A 23,278-nucleotide genomic window follows, 5' to 3' on the forward strand; every position below is an offset into this window, starting at 1 on the left:
TGGCAACTCCTCCCCTCCAGCGAGCCTACTATACAGTCCACAAGTATACAAACCCAATCTGTCAGCCAACCAAGTAGAGAGCCTGCCACACAATCAGTGGCCTACAGCATCTGTGGACCCCATGTTTGGTGTAGCAGCCTTATTTCTAGCAAAATCACACCACACCACCACGGTTACAAACACTCATAGCCTCAGTCACAGATAACCATAGATATCGTTGAGAGGATAATAGTTGAAGAAACTATGCAGAAACCACACTACTGTATCAACCCTGAATCAACTCTAACATGTCATACTGAACTGGCACTTTCACACCTATCTATAGGAAAAAGTTTCCATACCAAGGTAGGGATGGTAATCTCTCCAAAAAGTTGGAAAAGGCAACTGTTGCACGAGCTGCACAGATATCAACGTAGGGACACAGGAAACATGAAAAAGGAAGAAAATATGATACCCCAAAGTAACACAATAATTCTCTAGTAAGAGACCCCAAGGAAAAGGAAATTTATGAAATACCTGAAAAGGAATTAAAAATAACCATCTTAAGGAAGCTTGGAGAGATACAAGGGAATATAGACAAATGGTTTAATGAAATCAGGAAAGGACTTTAGGATTTGAATGAGATATTTAACAAGAAACTATAAAAAGGGATCAAACAGAAGTCTTTCTGCAAAAGAATTTAGTGAATGAAACAAATACAACTGAGGGCCACAAACAACAGGCTAAATCAAGCAGAAAAAAGTAATTTCTCAACTTGAAGACAGTTCTTTAGGATTAACCCAGTCAGAGGAAGAGAAAGACAAAAAGAATGAAAAAGTGAAGAAAGCCTGTGGCACTTATGGGATGCCTTTAAGTAAACATGTATTCACATTATAGGACCTTAAGAGGAACAAGAAATGGAGAAAGGCACAGAAAACATATTTAACAAAATAATAGCTGCAAACTTCCCAAGTCTTGGGACAGAGTTGGACATTTAGGTCCAGGAAGCTCAAAGAACCCCAATTATATTGAACCTAAAGAGATCCTCTCCAAGGCACATTATAATCAAACTGCCAAAAATCAAAGATTTCTAAAAGCAGCAGGAGAAAAAATAATAAATGACATATAAGTGCATCCCCCTTAGACTAAGGGGTTTCTCAGTGGAAACCTTAAAGGCTAGAAGAGAATGGTAAGATATATTCAGAGTGCTGAAAGAAAAACATTTACCTGCCAAGAATACAATACCCAGCAAGGCAATCCTTCAGAAATGAAGAAGAAAAAATGTCTTTCTCAGATAAGCAAAATACAGGAAATTCCTCACCACTAGGCTAGCCTTACAAAGAAATACTTAAGGTTAGAAGTAGAATGACAATAACTGCCATCATGAAACATACAAAAATCATAAAACTCACTAATGTAGTTAAAAAATGAAAAGTAAAGCAATCCTTATCATTACAGAAAACCATCAAACCACAAAGATTAACTATAAGAAGAAAGGAACAATAGATAAACAAAACAACCAGACAACAGTGAACAAAATGACAGGAATATGTTATATAATAATAACTTTAAATGTAAATGGGTTAAACTCCCCAAGTTAAAAAAAATATACTACTTGAATGAATAAAAACATAATACCCAGCTCTGTGCTGCCTACAAAGGACTCACTTCACTGGTAAAGACACAGATTGAAAGTGAAGGCATGGAGGGCTGGGGAAGTGGCTCAGTGGTAGAACACTTGCCTAGCACGTGTGAGGCACTGGGTTCGATTCTCAACACCACATACATACATACATACATACATAAATAGCCAAGGCTGTCTTTGAAAAAAATAAATAAAAAAGGGCTGGGGATGTGGCTCAGTGATTAAGTGTTCCTGGGTTCAATCCCTGTTATCACCCCCACCAAACAAAAACACCCAAAACAAAATGGATTCAACAAAAGTCTATAACAATTAAAAATATGTATGCACCCGAGACTGAGTCACCTAAATATGAAAAATAAATATTATTAGATCTAAAGGGAAAGGTAGACTCCAGTAATAGTTAGGAACTTTAACATCCTGTTTTCATCAATGGACAGATTAACCACACAGAAAATGAATGATGAAACATTGAAGTTAAACTATATTATAGACTAAATGGGCCTGATATACTTCACAGATCATTTTGTCCAACACCTGTAGAATGCACATTCTTCTCATTAGCACATTTTCCAGGATATGTCATATGGTAGGTCATAGAACGTATCTCAATAAATTTTTAAAAATTGAAATCACATCATTTATCTTCTCTGACCACAATGTAATAAAATTATAAATCAGTAAGAGGAACTGTGGAAATTATACAAGTACATGGAAATTAGACACTAGGCTCCTGAACAACAAATGGGTCAATGAATAAAAAGAAAAAATTTAAAACTTCTTGGAACAATAGACATTTGAAACACAGCATAACAAAACCTATGGGAAACATCAAAAGTAGTACTAAGATGTTAATGGTAAGAAATTATTACATCAAAAAAAGTAGATTGCAAATAAATAACACTGCAACTCAAGGAACTAGAAAAGCAAAATCAAGCCAAACTCAGACCAATGGAACAGAATAGAAGACATAGTCATACCCACTAAATACAGTTTTCTCATACTAAACAAAGGAACCATAAACATACATTGGAGAAAAGATGGCCTCTTCAACAAATGGAGCTGGGAAAACTGAAAATCTATATGTAATAAATGAAACTGAATTCCTATCCCTCACCCTGCACAAAGCTCAAAGTGGATCAAGGACCTAGGTATTAGACCAGAGACTCTGTGCCTACTAGAAAAAAAGTAGGCCCAACTCTCCATCATGTCAGCTTAGGAACCAACTTTCTCAACAAGACTCCTAAAATGCAAGAAGTAAAATCAAGAATCAATAAATTGGGGCTGGGGTTGTGGCTCAGTTGTAGAGTGCTGATCTAGCATGTGTGAGGCACTGTGTTTGATTCTCAACACCACATAAAAAATACATAAATAAAATAAAGGTATTATGTTCATCTACAACTAAAAATGTTTTTTTAAAAAAGAATAAATAGGATAGTATCAAATTAAAAAGCTTTTTCACAGGAAAGGAAACAATCAAGAACATAAAGAAAGACCCTACAAAATGAAAGAAAATCTTTGCCACCTGAACCTCAGATATATCATTACTCTCCAGGATATACAAACAATTAAAAAAACTAACACACACACTAATAATAATAATAATAATAATAATCAGTAAATGAGCAAAGGAACTGAACAGGTACTTCACAGAAGAAGAAATATGAGTAGTCAAAAAATATATGAAAAAATGTTCAACATCTCTAGTAATCAGAGAAATTCAAATTAAAACTACACTGAGATTCATCTCACTGCAGTCAGAATGGCGATCATCAAGAAAACAAGTAACAATAAATGTTGGTGAGAATGTGGAAGAAAAAGTTCACTCATACATTGCTGGTGGGACTGAAAATTGGTGCAACCACTATGGAAAACAATATGGAGATTCCTTAGAAAACTTGGAATGGAACCACCATTTGACCCAGTTATCCCACTCCTCAGCTTATACCCAGGACTTAAAATCAGCATACTACAGTGATGCAGCCACATCAATGATTTTTGCAGCTCAGTTCACAGTAGCTAAGCTATGGAACCAACCTAGGTGCCCTTCAGCAGATGAATGGCTAAAGAAACTGTGGTGTATGTACACAATGGAATATTACACAGCCATAAAGAAGAATGAAATTATGGCGTTTTTCAGTAAATGGATGGAACTGGAGGCTATCATGGTAAGTGAAATAAGCCAATCCCAAAACATCAAAGTTCTCCGATATTTGAATACTAACCATGGTAAGGGAGGGGAATGGAAGAATAATTGGAGTTCATTGGATTAGACATAGGGGAATGAAGGGAAGGGAGAGGGAATGGGAATAGGAAAGATAGTAGAATGAATTAGACATAGCTTTCCTATGTTCATATATGACCAGTGAAAATCCACATCATGTACAACAATTAGAATGCAATCCTAATTAGAATGTTATACTTCATGTATGTAGAATATGTCAAAATACACTCTACTGTCATGTATATCTAAAAAGACCAAATAAAAATTATTTTAAAAAAGATCAAACTCAAAATTAGTAGAGGGAAAGAAATTAAAATCAAGGCAGAAATAAATGAAATTGAGACAAAAATTACTGAAACACGTTGATTATTTGAAAAGAAACAAAATTAGCAACACTCTAGCTAGACTAAGAAGAGAGAAGACCCAAATAAATGAAATGACAAAAAGAGGAGACATTACAACTGATACCACTGAAGTATGAAAGAAGTATATACCAATAAATTGGAAATCCTAGAAGAAATGGATGAATTCTTGGATATATAACTTACCAAGAGTGAAACATGAAGAAATAGACAACCTAAACACCAATAGCAAGCAATGAAATTGAATCAGTAATTTAAAAATCTCCCAGCTGGGCACGGTAGTGTACACGTATAATCCCAGCTACTCAGGAGATTGAGGCAGGAAGATTACAAATTTGGAACCAGCTTTGGCAATTTATTGAGAGCCTCTCTCTCAAAAAAAATTTTTAAAAATTTATTTATTTAACAAAAGAGCTGGGGATGTAGCTCAGTTGTTAAACACTCCCTGGGCTCAATTCCCAATACCAAACAAACAAAAACTCTCAGCAAAGAAAAGTTCAGGGCTGAATTTAAGAAGGAGGGAATTCTTAAAAATTTATTGCCCAGACAAGGATACAACACCACCAAAATTACAGACCAATACCCTGATGACCATATATGCAAAAATTCTCAGCAGAATAGTAGCAAACCAAATCATTTCCAAAACATTTCACACCATCATCAAGTAGGATTTATCCCAGGGATGCAACACCAGTTCAAAATACACGAATCAATTAACATGATATATCAATAGAATGATAGAAACTATATGGTCATGTCAATAGATACAGAAAACAGCATTTGGTAAAATTCAACATCCCTTCATGACAAACACTCAATAAATTAGTTATAGAAGGAACATATCTCAACACAATTAAGGTAGTAAATGATAAGCCCATAACTAACAGCATAACATTGGGAAATGTGTTTCCTCTAAGACCTTCAATAAGACAAGGATGCCTGCTTTCACTACTCTCATTCAAATTATTACTAGAAGTCCTAGCCAGAGCAGTTAAATAAGATAAAGAAATAAAGGGCATCCAAATCAGAAAGAAGGAAGCTAAACTATCCCTATTTATGGATGACATGAAAAACCTACATACAACCAAAAAAAAAAAAAAAAAAAAAAACTGTTAGAACTGATAAATAAATTCAGGAAAGTTACAAGATACCAGATCAACACTCAAAAATTGGTAGTGTTTCTATTATTCAGTAATGAACTAGATGAAAAAGAAGTCAAGAAAGCAATCCCATTTGCAATAGGTACAAAAAAACCCTCAAAATACCTAGGAATAAATTTAACCAAGGTGAAAGAACTCTACAGTGAAAACTATAATTGATGAAAGAAACTGAAGAAGACACTACAAAATGGAAAGATATCCCATATTCTTAAATAGGAAGAATTAATATTGTTGAAATATCCTTACTATCCCAAGCAATCTAGAGATTAAATGCAATCCCTATAAAAATATCAATGATATTCTTCACAGAAATAGAAAAAAAATCCTAAAATTCCTATGGAACTATAGAAGACATTGAATAGCCAAAATATGCCTGAGCAAAAAGATCAAACTGGAAGCATCACAATACTATAAAGCTGTAGTAACCAAAATATCATGGTAATGTAGTAACCAAAACAGCATGGTGCTGGCATAAAGAGAGACACAGGCCAATGGAGATGAACAGAAAACAGAGAAATAAATCTATATATTTACAGCCAACTGATTTTTGATAGAGGCACCAAGAAAGGATCTTTGAAGAAAGGACAACCTCTTCAATAAATAGGGCTGGGAAAAGTATATATCCATATGTAGGAGAGTGAAACTAGATCACTTTCATGATGTATACATTGTTAACTTTGTTACTGTAACAGCATACCCGAGATAATTAACTTGAGAGAAAAGGTTTATTTAGCTCACAGGTCTGGAGATTCCAGTCCAAGATTAGGCAGACCCATTGCTTTGGACTTCTGGTGGATATGCCAGATGGCATTGTGGGGGGAACGTATAGCATAGTAAACTGGTTACCTCATGGCCAGGAAGCTGAAAAGAGAGAGGAAAAGACCAGGATCCCAGAGTCCCCTTCAAGGGCATGCCCCCAATGACCTAAGGACCTCCCACTAAGTCTCAACTGCTAAAGGTTCCACACCTCCCAGCAGCAGTCTTAGGGAACAAGCCTTTAAACCATGAACCTTTGGGGGGAACATTCAGCAGAATGGAGAGACAAGCAGTAGAATGGGAGAAAATATTTGCAAACTATACATCTGACAAGGGATTAATATCCAGAACATATATGGAACTAGAAAACTGAAACAATAAAAAAATACAATTAAAAACTGGATAAATTATCAGAATAGACACTTTTCAAAAAAAGAAATACAAATGGCTAACAAGTATATGAAAAACTGGTCAACATCACTAAAATTAGGGAAATGCAATCCAAAACCATGAGTTATTATCTCACCCCAGAGTGGTTATTATAAAGTAGCAAATGCTGGCAAGGATGTGGACAAAGGAGGACTCTCAATGTAAATTAGTGCAGCGATTATAGAAAGCAGTATGGAGAGTTCTGAAGAATATTAGAAATACAACTACCAAATAATCCAGCAATTCCACTATTATATCCAAAGGTATTAAATTGGTATGTTGAAGAGGTCTGTACTCCCATGTTTTTTGTTTATTTTTACTTTTTCACCAGGGATTGAACCCAGTGGCACTTAATAACTTGAGTCACATCCCCAGCCCTTTTAATTTTTAATTTTGAGACAAGAGGCTTAGAACCTCACTAAGTTGCCCAAGCTGGCCTTGAATTTGCAATCTTCCTGCCTCAGCTTCCCAAGTAGGGAGATTACAGATAAGTGACACCATGCCTGACTAGGCATTTTTTATTCAAGTAATATTTTTGCTCTAATCTTTCTCTTCTTGGACTCCATTATCCTGAAAGTTAGACTTTTACTTTTATTCAACAAGTCCCTAATGGTCCAATCATTTATTTCAATCTTTTTTCTTTCTGATCTTATACTGAATACTTTTTATTGATCAATCTTTGCGTTCTGTCATCTGCCATCCTATTATCAGACTTTTTTTTTTTTTAAGTTTCAGATATGGTATTATTCAATTCTGAAATGTCTGTTTTTTAAAAGGTAATTTCTATTTCTTTGTCAAGAACTACTTCATTTATGAGGGGCTGGGGTTGTGGCTCAGTGGTAGAGTGCTTGCCTAGCATGTGTGAAGCACTGGATTCAATCCCCAGCACCACACCAAAAAAGCTAAATAAACAAAATAAAGGTATCGTGTCCATCTACAACTAAAAATATTTTTTTTAAAAAGGAACTACTGTGGCTAGGGTTGTGGCTCAGTGGTAGAGCGCTTACCTAGTACGTGTGGGGCCCTGGGTTCAATCCTTGGTACTACATATAAACAAATAAAATAAAGGTATTAAAAAAAAAGAACTACTTCATTCATGAATGTTTACCTTTGCCTCAAGACATATAATCATTAAAGCTACTTTCCTAAATCATAAAATCTTTTTCTGAATGGGGCACAGTGGTGCTCACCTGTAATCCCAGCAACTCCGGAATCTGAAGCAGGAGGGTCACAGGTTCGAGGCCATCCTCAGCAATTTAGCAGGGGCCTAAGCCATAATAAAAAAATTGCTTAATGAGACCCTGTCTCAAAATAAAAAATTAAAAGGGCTGGGGATGTAGCTCAGTGGTAAAGCACTCCTGGATTTAATTCCCTGTAACACCCCACTACACTCCCTACACAAAATCTTTTTCTGATATTTTCAACTTCTGAGTCCTCTCAAGGTTGACATCTGTATATTATCTTTTCCCTTGAGAATTTCTCTCATTTTTCCTGGTTCTTTGAATGTTCAGTAATTTGGGATTGTATCCTAATTAAGTATTAGGTGGGATCTTTGAGAAAATGTTTTGTGTTCGCAGGAATTGTCACCAAGTTAGCTGTGTATCATAGATTCTGTTTCACCTGCTGTGGACTGTGGTTTTAATCTCATTTCTCAGACTAGCCTCAAATTTGTGCTCCTCCTGCCTCAGCCTTCTGAGTAGCTAGGATTACAGGTGGACAACCACTATGCCCAGCTCACTTAAGAGTTATTTAATGAATGGTTCTTAATTTCTAGTTGGGGAGTGCTTTTTGGTTTTTACTTTGTTCATTCCCAATTGTATTGCATTGGCACATAGAATTTTATTGATAATTATTTCTTCTTTATAAAACCCACTGATGTTTCTTTGTGGTCCAATGTACAATTTTTACATGTTTCATGAGCACTTGAGAAGAAGGTATAGGCTGTATATCAGAGAAGTTGCACATAGATTCATGATCTCTTCCCTGTCATTTGTGGGTGTTTGAGTCATTTCATCATTATTGTATACTTCTTCTGACTTGCACTAAAAATAGTATGTCACATTCTCCAATCATTAGTAGGCTTCTGTAACTTCTTGCATCTTCTGCTTTATAAGAGTGAGATCTTTGTTATTTAGTGAATTGATGTTCAAAGTTGTTGTATCTTCATTGTGGATTACAAACTTAAAAGTATCAGGCTTTGTCAAGTGAAAGCTTTTTGGCTGGAATTCAACTGTGTGATATTGATATTTCAACCCTTTATTTTTTTAAAGTTTTTTTTAGCTATAGTTGGACATACTATCTTTATTTTACTTATTTTATGTGGTGCTGAGGATCAAACCCAGTGCCTCACATGTGCTGGGCGAGCACTCTGCCGCTGAGCCAACCCCGTCAACCCTTACTTTATTTTAATTCCATTTGTCTCGTATACCTTTGCCTATCTCTAATTTTAGTCTTTTGGAATCACCATGTTTACTTTGTTTTCTTATTGACATGAATTCTTTTTTAAAATTTTTTTAAATTGATTTTTTTAAATCTTTTTTTTACATTTTTTTGAAGTTGTAAATGGACAGAATGCCTTTATTTTATTTGTGTATTTTTATGTGGTGCTGAGGATCAAACCCAGTGCCTCATGCATGCTAGGCAAGCGCTCTACCACTGAGCTACAGCCCCATTAAATTGATTTTTAAAAAATAAATGACAGCAGAATGCATTATAATTCTTATTACACATATACAGCACAATTTTTCATATCTCTGGTTGTATAAAGTATGTTCACACCAATTCGTGTCTATACATGTACTTTGGATAATGATATCCATCACATTCCACCATCCTTGCTAACCCCCTGCTCCCGACTCTTCCCCTCCCACCCCTCTGCCCTGTCTAGAGTTCAACTATTCCTCCCATGCTACCTCTCCCTGCCCCACTATGAATCAGCCTCTTATATTAGAGAAAACATTCGGCATTTGTTTTGGGGGGATTGGCTAACTTCACTTAGCATTATCTTCTCCAGCGCCATCCATTTACCTGCAAATGCCATGATTTTATTCCCTTTTATTGCTGAGTAATATTCCATTGTATATATATGCCACATTTTTTTATCCATTCATCTACTGAAGGGCATCTAGGTTGGTTCCACATTTAGCTATTGTGAATTGTGTTGCTATAAACACTTATGTGGCTGTGTCCCTGTAATTTGCTGTTTTTAAGTCCTTGAGTATAGACCAAGGAGAGGGATAGCTGGGTCAAATGGTGGTTCCATTCCTAATTTTCCAAGAAATCTCCATACTGTTTTCCATATTGGCTACACCAATTTGCAGTCCCACCAGCAATGTAGGAGTGTATCTTTTTCCCCTACATCCTTGATAACATTTATTGTTGTTTCTCTTCATAATAGCTGCCAATCTGACTGGAGTGAGATGATATCTTAGAGTAGTTTTGATTTGCATTTCTCTAATTGCTAGAGATGATGAACATTTTTCATATATTTGTTGATTGTATATCCTATTCTGGGAAGTGACATGTATTCTGAGTCAGTGAGTACATTCTGAACACGAGTTCTTTAAAAGATAATATGTATTGTGAATATTTTCTCCCTGTTTATAGCCTCTTTTTTAAACTTCCTTAATGTCTCTTGATGAGAATTGTGATTTTGAACTTCATCCTTGTAAGACTGGAGTTTATTCTTTTCAGTTCTATGTAGTATTCTAATGTGTGTATTTACCAAACTAATCCTATTCTGCAGTTGATAGCCACTTTGATTGTTTCTAGTTTTTGGTACTATGCACAATAATGCTGTGAACATTGATATACAAGTCTATTTGTGCACATCTCAAAATTTCTTTACGGTATATTTAAGAGTAGGGATACTCAGTCACAAAGTGTGCAAGATAGTACCAGATTGTTTTCTAAAATGGTTGTTTCAATTCATGCTCCTTTCAGCATGATAGAAGAGTTACAGTTGTTCTGCATTTTTTTCAGCACTTGACAGGCTGTTTGATATTTTGTAAATGGGCCAGGAGTATAATTATATCACATTGTGGTTATGACCAGCATTTTCAAGATTATTAGTTTAAACATCCTTTTGTATGTTTACTGGACATTTATGTTGCATGTGCAGTATCTAGTCAAGTCTTTCGCTTGTTTTTCTTGGATTTGCTTCCCCTGCTCCTCTACCTCCCCAATTCTGGTGTTTGCTCTTTTATTGCCTTGATCTGTGTATTCTGAATGTGTCTAATAGGAACTTGTCTATATCCCTGTCCCCTAGGATGCTGCTATACATTTTAAATCTACTGAAAAGTTGCAAATGTGGTGTCAATTGCCTGTACACACTTGACCTATATTCACCGATTGTTAGCATTTTGCAACATTTGCTATACTTCTGTGCCTATATATAATTATCTCCCTGTGTTCATAGGTCTCACATCTGTGGATTCAACCATTTGTACAGACATTTTCCTTGTTATCCTCCAAATAACATAGCGACCATACATATAGCATTTACATTATATTGGGCATTATAAACATCTACAAATGATTTAAAGTATATAGGAGAATGTACATAGATTCCACACAAATACTATTACCATTTTATATAAGAAACTTATGCATTCTTAGATTTTGATATCCACATTGTGGGGCCAAGGGATGTCCTGGAACCAATCTCCCATAGATACTGAGGGACAACTGTATTCATATGTAGATGGATACAGATTAAGAGAGATTTTTTCTATTAAGCAATTAGAAAACAAATAACCCAATCAACAAATGGGCCAAGGACCTGAACAGACACTTCTCAGAGGAGGATATACAATCAATCTACAAGTACATGAAAAAATGCTCACCATTTCTAGCAGTCAGAGAAATGCAAATCAAAACCACCCTAAGATACCATCTCACTCCAGTAAGATTGGCAGCCATTATGAAGTCAAACAACAACAAGTGCTGGCGAGGATGTGGGGAAAAGGGTACACTTGTACATTGCTGGTGGGACTGCGAATTGGTGCGACCAATTTGGAAAGCAGTATGGAGATTCCTGGGAAAGCTGGGAATGGAACACCATTTGACCCAGCTATTGCCCTTCTCGGACTATTCCCTGAAGACCTTAAAAGAGTGTACTATAGGGATACTGCTACATCAATGTTCATAGCAGCACAATTCACAATAGATAGACTGTGGAACCAACTTAGATGCCCTTCAATAGATGAATGGATTAAAAAATATGGCATTTATACACAATGGAGTATTACTCAGCACTAAAAAAATGACAAAATCATGGAATTTGCAGGGAAATGGATGGCATTAGAGCAGATTATGCTAAGTGAAGCTAGCCAATCCCTAAAAAACAAATGCCAAATGTCTTCTTTGATATAAGGAGAGCAACTAAAAACAGGGAGGAAGAGCATGCGAAAAAGATTAACATTAAACAGGGACGAGAGGTGGGAGGGAAAGGGAGAGAGAAGGGAAACTGCATGGAAATGGAAGGAGACCCTCATTGTTATACAAAATTACATATAAGAGGATGTGAGGGGAAAGGGGAAAAAAATCAAGGGAGAGAAATGAATTACAGTAGATGGGGTAGTGAGAGAAGATGGGAGGGGAGGGGAGGGGGGATAGTAGAGGATAGGAAAGATAGCAGAATACAACAGTCACTAGTATGGCAATATGTAAAAACGTGGATGTGTAATCGATGTGATTCTGCAATCTGTATACGGGGTAAAAATGGGAGTTCATAACCCACTTGAATCAAATGTATGAAATATGATATGTTAAGAGCTTTGTAATGTTTTGAACAACCAAAAAAAATTTCAAAATAAAAAAAATGTAAAAAAAAAAAAGAGAGATATTTTTTCTGGGCTGGGGTTGTGGCTCAGTGGCAGAGGGCTTGCCTCACACATGTGAGGGACTGGGTTTGATCCTTAGTACCACATAAAAATAAATAAACAAAAATAAATTTAAAAAAGAGATTTTTTTCTGAAACATTTTGAAAATAAATTGCTGATATGATAACTATTCACACCTAAATCCTTTAGCATACATCTAGGAATAAGGACATTCTTCTATATGAAATATCAGTGCTGTTTTCCTTCTCAAGAAAATAATTCTACATGATCTGCAGTTCATATTCAGATTATCCCAAATGTCCCAAAAAATGTCCTTTATAGTCCTCACTTTTTTGATCCAGGATCAAATTTAATATCCAGGATCTAAGATTCATATGTTGCATTTGGTTGTGCTGTCTCTCCCTTTTGATTTTTTTGTTTGTTTGTTTTCCTTGATCTTGACCTTTTTCATGAGTCTAAGCTAGCTATCTTGTCCAGTGTCTCCTATCTGAATGTATCTGATTGTTTCCTCATGGCCAGGTTCAGGTTGAACATTGTTGGCACAGATATGCAAGGCTGGTGCCTGACTTCTTATTGCATCATGTGAAGAGATGTGATGCCTGTTGTTTACTATTGGCAGTGCCACCTCCTATCAGTTGGTGAAGGTGGTGACAGCCAGATATCTCCATTGTAAATATACATTTTCTTTTTGTGATTAGATAATCTGGAGAGTAACATCTTGGCATGATGCAAATCTGTTTCCCAGCAACCTTTTACTAGATTGGATCCTATTCAAATCTGTGGTGATTTTTAGTCTTGCTTTCTACTTGTAGCCACAGTTCCCTATTTTTATTTCCTTGAAACTTGAAACATTCTTATTTTATATACCCAAGTGCTTTGCTCTGTGGACCTATTTCTGCCTCCTGTTGTTTCTGATGGCTCTCACTCATGGTGCCATGTGTGCTTTGTTTGTTTTTATGATTTCTGACCATAAGACTTTATCTGTGATTTCACTGACACCTGGGTAGAAGGTGGAGTCTCTCTGAGAAGACATACTGAAGTTTTGGAGAGCTTCCAAGGTGATGTGAGTTGGGGGTGAAACCTTCAGGCCAGTATCTTTCTTGCACTATGGATGATGCAGGTTTAGTTCTGGTTTAGCTTAAGCATGAACTGAGCATATAACCTTGTTAAATTCCCATCTTTATTGGGTTTCTCCTAAGAGACTAGCCACCTTGAGAGGGCCCTAAGCTTTGTCTTTTGTCACCTCAGAGGCCATCAGAACCCAAATCCCAGGTTACCCTAAGCAGATGCCCTTAGAAAAGGTGCCAGCTGCAGGCTTTGCAGACCTCAATAGGTTGCTATGTCTGTCCAAAGTATAAAGGTGGGGTGCAGCCTGGCCCCAGCCACCCACTATTGGGGTCCCCTCTCCATGGAAATAACCCTGAGACCTTCTGTGCTGCTGCTGCTGTGGTGTCCCAGCAGGATACTATCATGCCATGGCCAAGGGCCTGTGGGACTTTCAGGGTGTTTGTAGTACCTTAAGAAAGGCTGTCAGAGTTAAACAGATTGTATCAGATTCTTTCCTTTTAATTTTTTGAAAGAATCTGTCTGGCTATGATATTTTAAAAAGCAGGCAGAACGAAAGTTATACTCTGGATCAAATTTCCTATTCCTTTGCCCTCTGGGAAGAAAAGACAGGGATAGAGCTGGGCATTGCATAGCACCCCGTGGCTGGTGCTACACACAAGCTGTATGCAGGGGCTGCGGCCTCCGCCCCAGGGGGCCTTGTGCCAGGGGAGATAGGATAATGGGATTATTCTCAATTAGATTAATAAAGAATAATTAGATGTCATAAATCAAGTAATCATAGGATATTGTCATGGGAAAAATATGTAGGTAGAATTAATTAGTTTTCAAATAAAGCGTTTATTTTAATTGCTTGAAATGATGGAGCCCTTAATTGCCGATGCATCATTTTGGACTGAGCATTTCGGCTGTTGTAACAACGTGACGGGTTTGTTCCCTGAAGTTCTGGGGAAACAATAGAGGAGAACTTGATTTCATCACCTCACAATGAGTCTTCTGCTGTGAGGTTCTGGAAACTCCCACCAGGCCGCAGGCAGGTGGCAAGTGTGGGCCGGGCTTCGGCTGGCACTGCCCAAGGCCATTATGCTGAGTGTGTGTGTGTGTGTGTGTGTGTGTGTGTGTTCTTATACATGTGTGAAATGTGTTTGCCTGTGAGCATGAATGGGCATGTGTTTGAGTTGTGAATATGTTTTTGGGTGAATGAGGGTCTGCATGAGTGTGTGCATATCAGTAATGTACAAGTGCATACATATATGCATCTGTAGGTTTGTGAGTGTGCATATGTGAGTCTAAGCATATATATATATATATATATATATATATATATATATATATAAATTTAAGACTTTAAGCATGTGCATGTATACATTTGTGAATGTGAGTGTATATGTGTGCCTGTATATGTCTTATTCATGAATTATGCATATGTGTATATGTGTCCTGTGTATATGTATGTGTGTGCACACATGACTACAGTGCTGTGCTGCACATGGGAGCCTGGGCAGAGATGGCCTGTCAGAACCTGCTGCCTGGTGGGAGGGATGCCTATCCTGACTTGGTGCTTTTCTATAGGTTGAATTGCTTTAGCCAGGGCAGCGTTCTTGGGCCCCTTTGGAACTGGGACCCACAGCCTTGGATCTGTCAGGACATCCATTTCTCAGGGCCCAATAGCTGCCACTCTGAAATGTCTTCCAGGCCAGCCTGCTGGTAGCATCTCTTTCAGCATTTGGGGCCCTGTCATGGGCCAAAGCAGGAGCATGGGTCCTAGGAGCAATGTGGGGTTGGATCTCTCTCTCTTCCTGCAGGAAGCCATCCTTCCATTTGGGAAGAGTTAGTTGACTTTTAGTCAAAAGTGAGAGGGGCTATTTGACTGAAACTCTTTCTCAGCAACCTCATTCTCTTTGAAAGCCCTTGAGAGAAGCAGGGTTTGGTTGGTATTAGACTGCCACCTGAGGTCCAGGAAAGGCAGACCCTCACTTTGGTGTCAGAATCTGTTCCTGGACCTGACTTTGTGGGTTCTAGCCCTAGCCTCTTAAGCCTAGCAGTCCTCCCTGCACAGGCTATGGTTATCTTTTGAGATCTTTGCTCTGGTCCTTGCCTACTTTCTATGCTCTGTGAAACTTGGAAACTACTCCTTGCTTCTTTTGTAGAAAGAGAGAGATGAGGGCCTGGAGTAGCTTTGGGGAGTAGCTCTAGCAGGTAGGCCGCAGGGCTTGGTGGTGGAGGCATAGCTGAAAGAAGTTGCTCTATGTGGGCTGCCCATTCAAGAAGTCTGCCCCTCTCCTTTCTCCGTACCTACTCATGTGCTGTATGTGACCTCAGCCTATGGCCCCCTCTTCCTTTCACATCCCATTCTGGCCTCCCAGCCAAAGCTTGGTTTTGGAGGAATTCTTTCTTTTTTGCTCCCATTTTCTTTGCCTTCTGGTCCTTCTGATGGCTATGGTGGCTTCCCCAGCAGAGCAGGCCTATTTCTCCCTGCTATGTGCTGCCTGCATGTGGGTGGATTTGGGACTGTTCCAAAGACCAGGGGAAAAGGCCCCCAAGGCACACTGCTTCAGCCCTCCAGCTATCTACTTTGCCTTTTACCTCTGCACCCTCTACTTAGCACTGACACATGTGCCCTTGGCCTTTGGGACAAGTCACTTCTGGCTCTGGGTCACCTCTGCCTCTCAAGAGCAACCACCTGTGGGACTGAGGTGGCATGGAAGGCTCTGCAGGGTTAAATGAGTGGGGTGGGCTCTAAAAGTACATTGGAAGCCTGTCCTTTGCAGGGTGGATCTTAGCAGGTCTTAAACGCAGACTCTGTGATTGAGGAAGTGGCTACCTATCTGTGACAACAGCCCCATGGGGAGCAGCCAGACAGCTCTGCTCTGGCCTCTGTCCATATACTGCAGCACTGGCTACTGTGCTCCTTGGTGATGGCATGCAGACTTTTGAGCACTCAAGCCTGACCCCAAGGGCCTTGGGTAGCACAACCAAACTATTTCCTGCCTCAGTTTTCCCAAAGTAAAGGAGTGCTTCTTACTTATAGGGTTTTTGTAATAATTAGAAATTTGTGAAAATATAGCCCAGGACCCAGTGAGGCTATTTGCTGTAGAAGTGAGGAGGGCACCTCTCCTTCAGCCCCACTGGGACCCTATGTGGTACCTTGCCGAAACTGGATTTTACAAAGAAGTGCACAGATAGACCTAGGAGAAGGTTCAGGAGTCTTTTTTTTTTCAATGTTGGGGATAGAACCCAGGGTCTTAACATTTGCTATGCAAGTGCTCTACCGCTGAGCTACACCCCCAGCCCCAAGAAAAGGATCTTTACCACTGGCAGTGGAAAGGAATTCTTGGAGACAGCATGGGGCTCTATATAGGACCCTGAAGGCCAGAGTAGCCAGGGGTAGGTGCAAGTGCCCTATATTTGTCCAGGAAGGGTTCGGGTTGGGACCTTGTTGGGTACAGAAGCTGATAGGCAGGATAGGGATAGGATATCCAGGGAGGGTTCCCAGATTCCAGAAGGAGCAACCAGAAGAGGTTGGCAGTTGAGGAAAGGATGGGCCTTTTAACTCTGGCATGGACCCCTGTGGCCCATGCAGGGGGATTTGGGGAAACAGGAAGTCTTTCTCCTCCCAAAATGGCCAGGAACACTGAGCAGGGCAATGTCCCAAACACCTTTGCCCAGACTCCCTTCCTGGAGGAGGACAGAAAGTTCTGTCACTCACATGTCTTCCTTTGGTCTACAGGTGACTACGCATGGCAGCCCCTCTTGCACCACAACCACCAGATCCCCAGTTTGTCCTCCGAGGTACACAGTCAGCAGTGAATGCTGTCCATTTCTTTGGAGGAACCCAGGCTCAGGGGTGCCCTCTCCTCTTTTCAGGGTGAGTAGCAGGTGCCCCATCCTGAGCCCAGGAGTAAAGTCAAGTGGTCATAGGCTAGCATGGAGTCAGTTACTTGTTTGAGTACTGGCAGAGGGCTTCAACAACCTGTCACCTATGCTCATTGCACTTTTAGAGACTATTTGATATGTGTCCTTTTGGGAAGCTAGGAGGAACAGGGATACACAGCTTTTCGGTATAGACCATCTAGTTTACATTTTTATGGCATGGCCCTCACTCTGCTCCAGAGTAGCATACACCACCCAAGTTCCCAGGCAAAAACTCCCGATGCCCTCTCAGTTTTACCCTGTGTTCACAGTTAGAGCTGTCAGCTATTATACTTAAATTCTTGATCTGCTGAAATGCCTGTATCCATCAGCTGTGTGTGGTGTCCAGGTTGGTCCCAGAGTGAGCTCAAAGTGTTCACCTGACTCTAGCACCTATCCCTGACCTATGCTTGGCTCTTCTCTAACAGGTCTCAGAGTGGCTTGGTACACATCTGGAGCCTGCAGACACGGAGAACAGTTGCCACCCTGGATGGCCATGGGGGCCAGAGTGTGACCTGGCTGCAGACACTGCCCCAGGGGCCACAGCTCCTCAGGTAGGTCACAGTGGCAGTGAGTCAATGGAATCCCATCAGGCCCTCCAGCAAGAAGCAAGAGCTCCCTAACAGAGGCCCTTGTGGTTCTCACTTAGCTGCTAGGGAAGAAAGGGGGTGACATGAAGGATTCCGGGAGCAGTAGCTAGCTTGACCAGCATGTAGGGGAGCAAGGGCAGCCTTTTGTCCTTGGGAAAGCATGTAGATCTGACTTCTACAGCCCCATCATCCTCACTGGGGCTCTTCACTGCTCTGAGATGGGTCTGGGAGGTGATATACAGGAGATCAGAGGGCTGGAGCTGGTGACATTGAGGTGGCTGCTGCCAGCCTGGGTGTGAGAAGGTGGAGAAGGCCAGGCTTCATGGAGGGCATCAGATTGTGACTTGGAATTAGGCAGAGTTGACAGCATCACGTGTTTAGGGGAAGGAAGTGGAATGAAGCATATGTTTGGAGACTAAGAGCCAGTAAGGAAATAAGTAAACATAGCAGGTCAAAGGCTGGGTGCTGAGACTCTTGGACCTGGAGCCCTGGCCTTGTGTCCTTTCACTGAGTTATACTAGCCCATCTGACTGTCACATTGTGGTTTGTTTTAGTGTACTTCTGAAGTAGGTGCTGTGATGGGGCTAACTTCCTGCCTATAGGCCCTATAGCATTTCCTGTGGTTTTTGCCCATTCGGTCTCCTTTTTCCAAAGTCCTGAGCCCATGTGTTATAGACTGTATGTGTGTTTTTGTGCATGTTTTGTCTCCTACAAATTACTTGGGCATCATTTATAGGCTGCATCATAGTTGGAAAGGACCATAGAAGTTGCCCATCCCCATTGAGATACTCACTCACCCAGCCTCTTATTAACTCAAGGGTGGATTCTGGTATCCTTGGTCTGTCCCCAGGCAATGTGTTTAGAGTGGTCTGGTTGCTGGTTATCCAACCCTCTTAACTGTGATGCTATCTGGACAGGTAACTACTTAGAAGAACCTGATAAATGTTTAAGGATGGTTCTTCCTGCAGCCTGGTGCCAGTCTGTGGCTTCAGAGCAGGATCTGTTATTCCTAGTGGAAGAGACCACATGTGAAGAAGCCACAGAGAGCCTGGCCAGTGAACAGCATGAGGGAGTATGAGGGATTTGGGGATGGACAAACTCAGGGACCTCAAGTTAAGAGGCATCTCTTGGTAGTTGACTAGGGCTGCATTTTGGCATTGCCACTGCAACATTGTGGAGATGGTGGAATCAGGGACACTAGGTGGGCCAGAAAGGAGCAGGAAAGGGGAGATGAATGAGTAAGAGGCTTCCCACAGGGAGAGGAAAGGACAGGGCATCATAGGGACAGGGAGAGTATGCAGGGAACCAATAAGAAGTCCTCTTTCAGGGCTACCTGTCTGCCATAGCAGACTGTTTGTCTTCAATCACAGGAATATCTTCCCCTAAGCAGGTTCAACTGTTGTCAGCCCAGGAATGCACCAAGTAAAATATCCACCTTCTTGAGCAGCCTTTGGCCCCACATGGGCCTGCTGCCACCTTCTGAGACTTGGCACCCATTACGTCCAGGCCATTCATGAGCCATTACCTTCATGGCCTAGAATTCCAGAAGGACAGACTTATTTTCCTGTTCTAGACTTGATGCTCAGGACTCCTGGGTGCTGTGGAGTCTAGTTCCCAGAGTACAAGTCCTCTGACAGTCTGCAGAGTACTTTTGTGCCTGACTCATGCTGTATCACCACCCCAAAATGGCTGGCAGATGGCCGAGGGACCACAGTTGTTCAAGAGGGTGATGGCTCTGACTTTTGTGCTTGTAGAATCCTTGTTGAAGGAGCTTAACTCCTTTCTGGCTAAGCTGCCCCAGTTCTCCTCACTTTCATGTAGAGAACTCTGTGTGGTTTTAGTCTTTCCTTGATTTTCAGAGTAGACCTCATTTCCATATATTCCTCTAAGCCACTTGCACGAAGAGTGATCATTTGTAAATGTTCTCCCTGAGTTTTCAGCTGAGAGATAGACCCTTGAGGGCCTTCTGCTCCTCATGGGCCCAGATGCCTGGGTGGCCTTCACAATCCTTTGGGCTGGGACCATGGAAGGCACACTCAAAGGGCAAGCTTAAAGCAAGTGTTTGATGGTGCCTCTTATCCCAGCTAGAATGGTGCTTCAGCAGACCCTCTCCTCTCCAGGTAGGGCCCCTCTCTGAGTAGGGCTCCTCTCCAGGCAGGTGAGGCCATGGGTCAGGAAGCCTGCAGGTGGCGACTGCAGGTGTGGAATGCCCAGGTGCATTTGCATTGCACTAGAGACTACAGCCCGCAGAGGCTGGCTATACTTGGACTGTAATCAGCTGTGTTTGGAAGCCAAGTCTCTCCAAGTGGTCCTTGAAGGGGGCTATGAGCTTTCATGTTTGGGGGAGGCTAGAGGATAACCAGCTCCACCTGTACCTGTACCATGATAGCCACCTCAGCAGGAAGTTTCTTTTACCTTTTTTATGGTGAAATGTAACATACTTAGAGAAAAGTGAAAGAATGAGTGTACAGACTATTGCATCATCACAGAGGTAGCACCTGAGTAACCACTTCCTGGTCAAGAAGTGGGTGCTGCCAGCCCTGCAGCCCCACTCCCCCAACCCTACCTGCCACCCTTAAAAATGTTTCCTGCCCTCCCCAATGACATAGGGAGACCCAATGCCTTGTTCTTGCTTTACCTTCTTAATATATGTCTCAAAAAAAGTATAGATTAGTTTTTTCTGTTTTTTTTTTTTAACTTAAAAAGGAACAACAGCTTCCTCTGTGTCTGATTTCTGTCACTTGTCCTAATCTCTGCAAGGTCCACCATGGTACATATAGCTACAATTAGTTGTGTAAAGGTTTTTTGGTGGGAAGAGGAGCATACTGGAGATTGAACTCGGGGCACTCAAACATTGAGCCACATCCCCAGCCTTATTTTATTTACAGATAGGGTCTTACTGAGTTGCTTAGCACCTTGCCATTGCTGAGGTTGGCTTTGAACTCACAATCCTCCTGCCTCAGCCTCCTGAGCTGCTGGGATTACAGGCGTGTATCACTGCACCCAGCTTCAATTAGTTGTGTTGTGGCTATTTTTTTTTTTTTTTAATGGTATCTATTAGATGCATTTTCCTGTTTCACTTACTATGCTCCTGTAGGTGAAGATCTGGGTTGCCCACTTGGGACTGTTATGAATGAAACTGCCAGGACAACTCCTATCTGAGTCTCTTGGTGCCCAGATGAAAACATGTCTATGGGTTGGAACCTGCACCTAGAGCTGGGATGTCTGGGCCACAGTGCGTACACACATTGGACTTGTCAGCAGATGTTCATCTGTACCCCTGCAGCAAGATCACCTCCCTCCTCTGTTCCCCCTCAGGACAAGGGTATTTCTGAGTATAATTTGAATTGAGTTTTCTAATCACAGTGGACCTCATTCTTGTATTTATCAGCCATTGGGATAAACTCTTTTTAAAAAAAAAAATTTTTATTCTTTAGTTATAGGTGGACACAATACCTCCATTTAGTTCTTTTTTTTTTTTTTTAATGTGGTACTGAGCATCGAACCCAGTGCCCCACACATACCAGGCGAGCACTTTTCCTCTAAGCCACAACCCCAGCCCATTGGGATAAACTCTTAAATACCTCTTTGATCTCTTGCCTGTTCTGCCAAATTGACTGCCTTTTTCTTAGTGACATAAAGAGTTCTTTTTTAGAATTTTTATATCAAAAATTCTTTCTCTAACATGATGGCTCACTTTTTTTACTCACTTAATGGTGTCTTCAGTGAACCAAAGTTCTCATTTTAATGGAGTCACATTTGCCAGGCTTTCCCCTCCTGGTCTGTGCTTCTGGTTCTTGTGGTGGAATCCTGCACTAAGTCCATGGAGGCCCCTCCCTTTCTCCCAGGATATCACAGTTCCTTTTTAGATCCACCATTTCTCTGGAATTCTTTGCTGATGTGCTCTGTGTCCCCATTGTTCCTTCCTTCATTCCCCTCCAGATTCAACCATGTTGGTCTCTGAGGTCACAGACAGGAAAGGGGGGTGCCAGGTTGGGAAAGAAGGTGGTCAGGTTGGGAGGCCAACCATATCACCCAAACAAGCTCACAAGTTGGGCATGTCAGTAAATATCAGGAAGATAATAGGAGCTGGAGTTTTCCCTGTGCAGAGAAGAGAGTTATAAACATGAAAAGGGGGGAAAAGGTGACATGGAGGTGGCATTTGTGAGTGCTTAGGTTGAGGTCCTTTGAAGATTAGGTTGGTGTAACATCAGAATTCTTCCCTATAGAATTCTAACCAGACAAGGGGAAATGGTGGCTTTGTGGTAGACAGCCCTAGTGGGGACCATCTTGACCCAGTGGACAGGATTGCTATCCCCAGCAGTGGGCAGATTGTATCACGTGCCTCTTGGTTAGATGGCTGAGGCAGATGCAGCATCGTTTTCATGCTCATGGTCTGTCTCCCCAAACATGACTTGGGACTTGGGACTAGGCAGTGACACCCTAGGAAACAAAGGTGTGCCAGGGTCATGATGGATGGGAAAAGGAGGGATTATGGCAGGGTGTAGGAGGCATATGAGAACTGGCAGCCAGTGTAGTGTGCATCCATGTGGGGCTTTACAGATAGCACTAAGACATTGGAAAAGTGCACATCTGGGGACTACCTCTGGATGGCTGTATGTTGGTAATGAGGTGGTGTCCTTGTTTGAGGAGGGGCACAGGGAGAAAATGGGCACATATGGAACAGATGAGGGGCTGGAGAAGGGCCGAGCTGGGACAAGTAATCACTAAGCAGGAGGCCTTCATGCTCTTTTCACAATTCTCTTCTGAGTACAAAACTGATGTAAGAAGTTACAATCATGTTTTTGCATCTGTAGAAGATTGGTCCCAGGATCCCCTGGAGATAGCAAAATCTGTGGATGTTCAAGTCCCTTTTATACAATGGTGTAGTATTTGCATATAACCTATGCACTTCCTCCTGTATACTTCAAATCATCTCTATAATAATGTTAATGCTATACAAATAGTTATTATGATGTATTGTTTGGGGAATAATGACTAGAAAAAAAGTCTGTTCATGGTCAGTACAGAAACAAATTTTTTTGGACATCATTTCTGATCTGCAGTTAGTTGAATCTGCAGATTCAGACCCCTGGATACAGAGAAACAACTGTACTTGAAAAATAGATCAGTCCTTTGCTCACTGCTTGGTACACACTGGTCTACCCACTACCCTCAGGTGTTGAACACACTGCTTAGCTGTCTTCTCCATTTTAGGCTCTGATCCTTCCTTGTGTCAAGGACACCTTCCTATTATCCTTATTGTCATAGGTTTATGCTGGGCCGTACCATCCAGCAGAGACTCATGAAAGCCAT

At 40.8% G+C, this 23,278-nt stretch overlaps 1 protein-coding gene across 1 annotated transcript in view; it reads left to right on the forward strand.

The window, feature by feature from the left end:
* The window catches only part of Gnb1l (G protein subunit beta 1 like), a 70,383-nt gene that overhangs the window by 17,355 nt on the left and 29,750 nt on the right, over nt 1–23,278 (forward strand). Inside the window, exons 2-3 of the mRNA XM_027924323.3 lie at nt 17,191–17,328; nt 17,801–17,926. Of these exons, the coding sequence (XP_027780124.1) occupies nt 17,201–17,328; nt 17,801–17,926 (254 nt within the window). The 5' untranslated portion in view covers nt 17,191–17,200. The remainder of the gene's footprint in view (nt 1–17,190; nt 17,329–17,800; nt 17,927–23,278) is intronic.

The sequence above is a fragment of the Marmota flaviventris genome, chromosome 1 (genome assembly GCF_047511675.1).
Source record: "Marmota flaviventris isolate mMarFla1 chromosome 1, mMarFla1.hap1, whole genome shotgun sequence".
Lineage (NCBI taxonomy): Eukaryota > Metazoa > Chordata > Mammalia > Rodentia > Sciuridae > Marmota > Marmota flaviventris.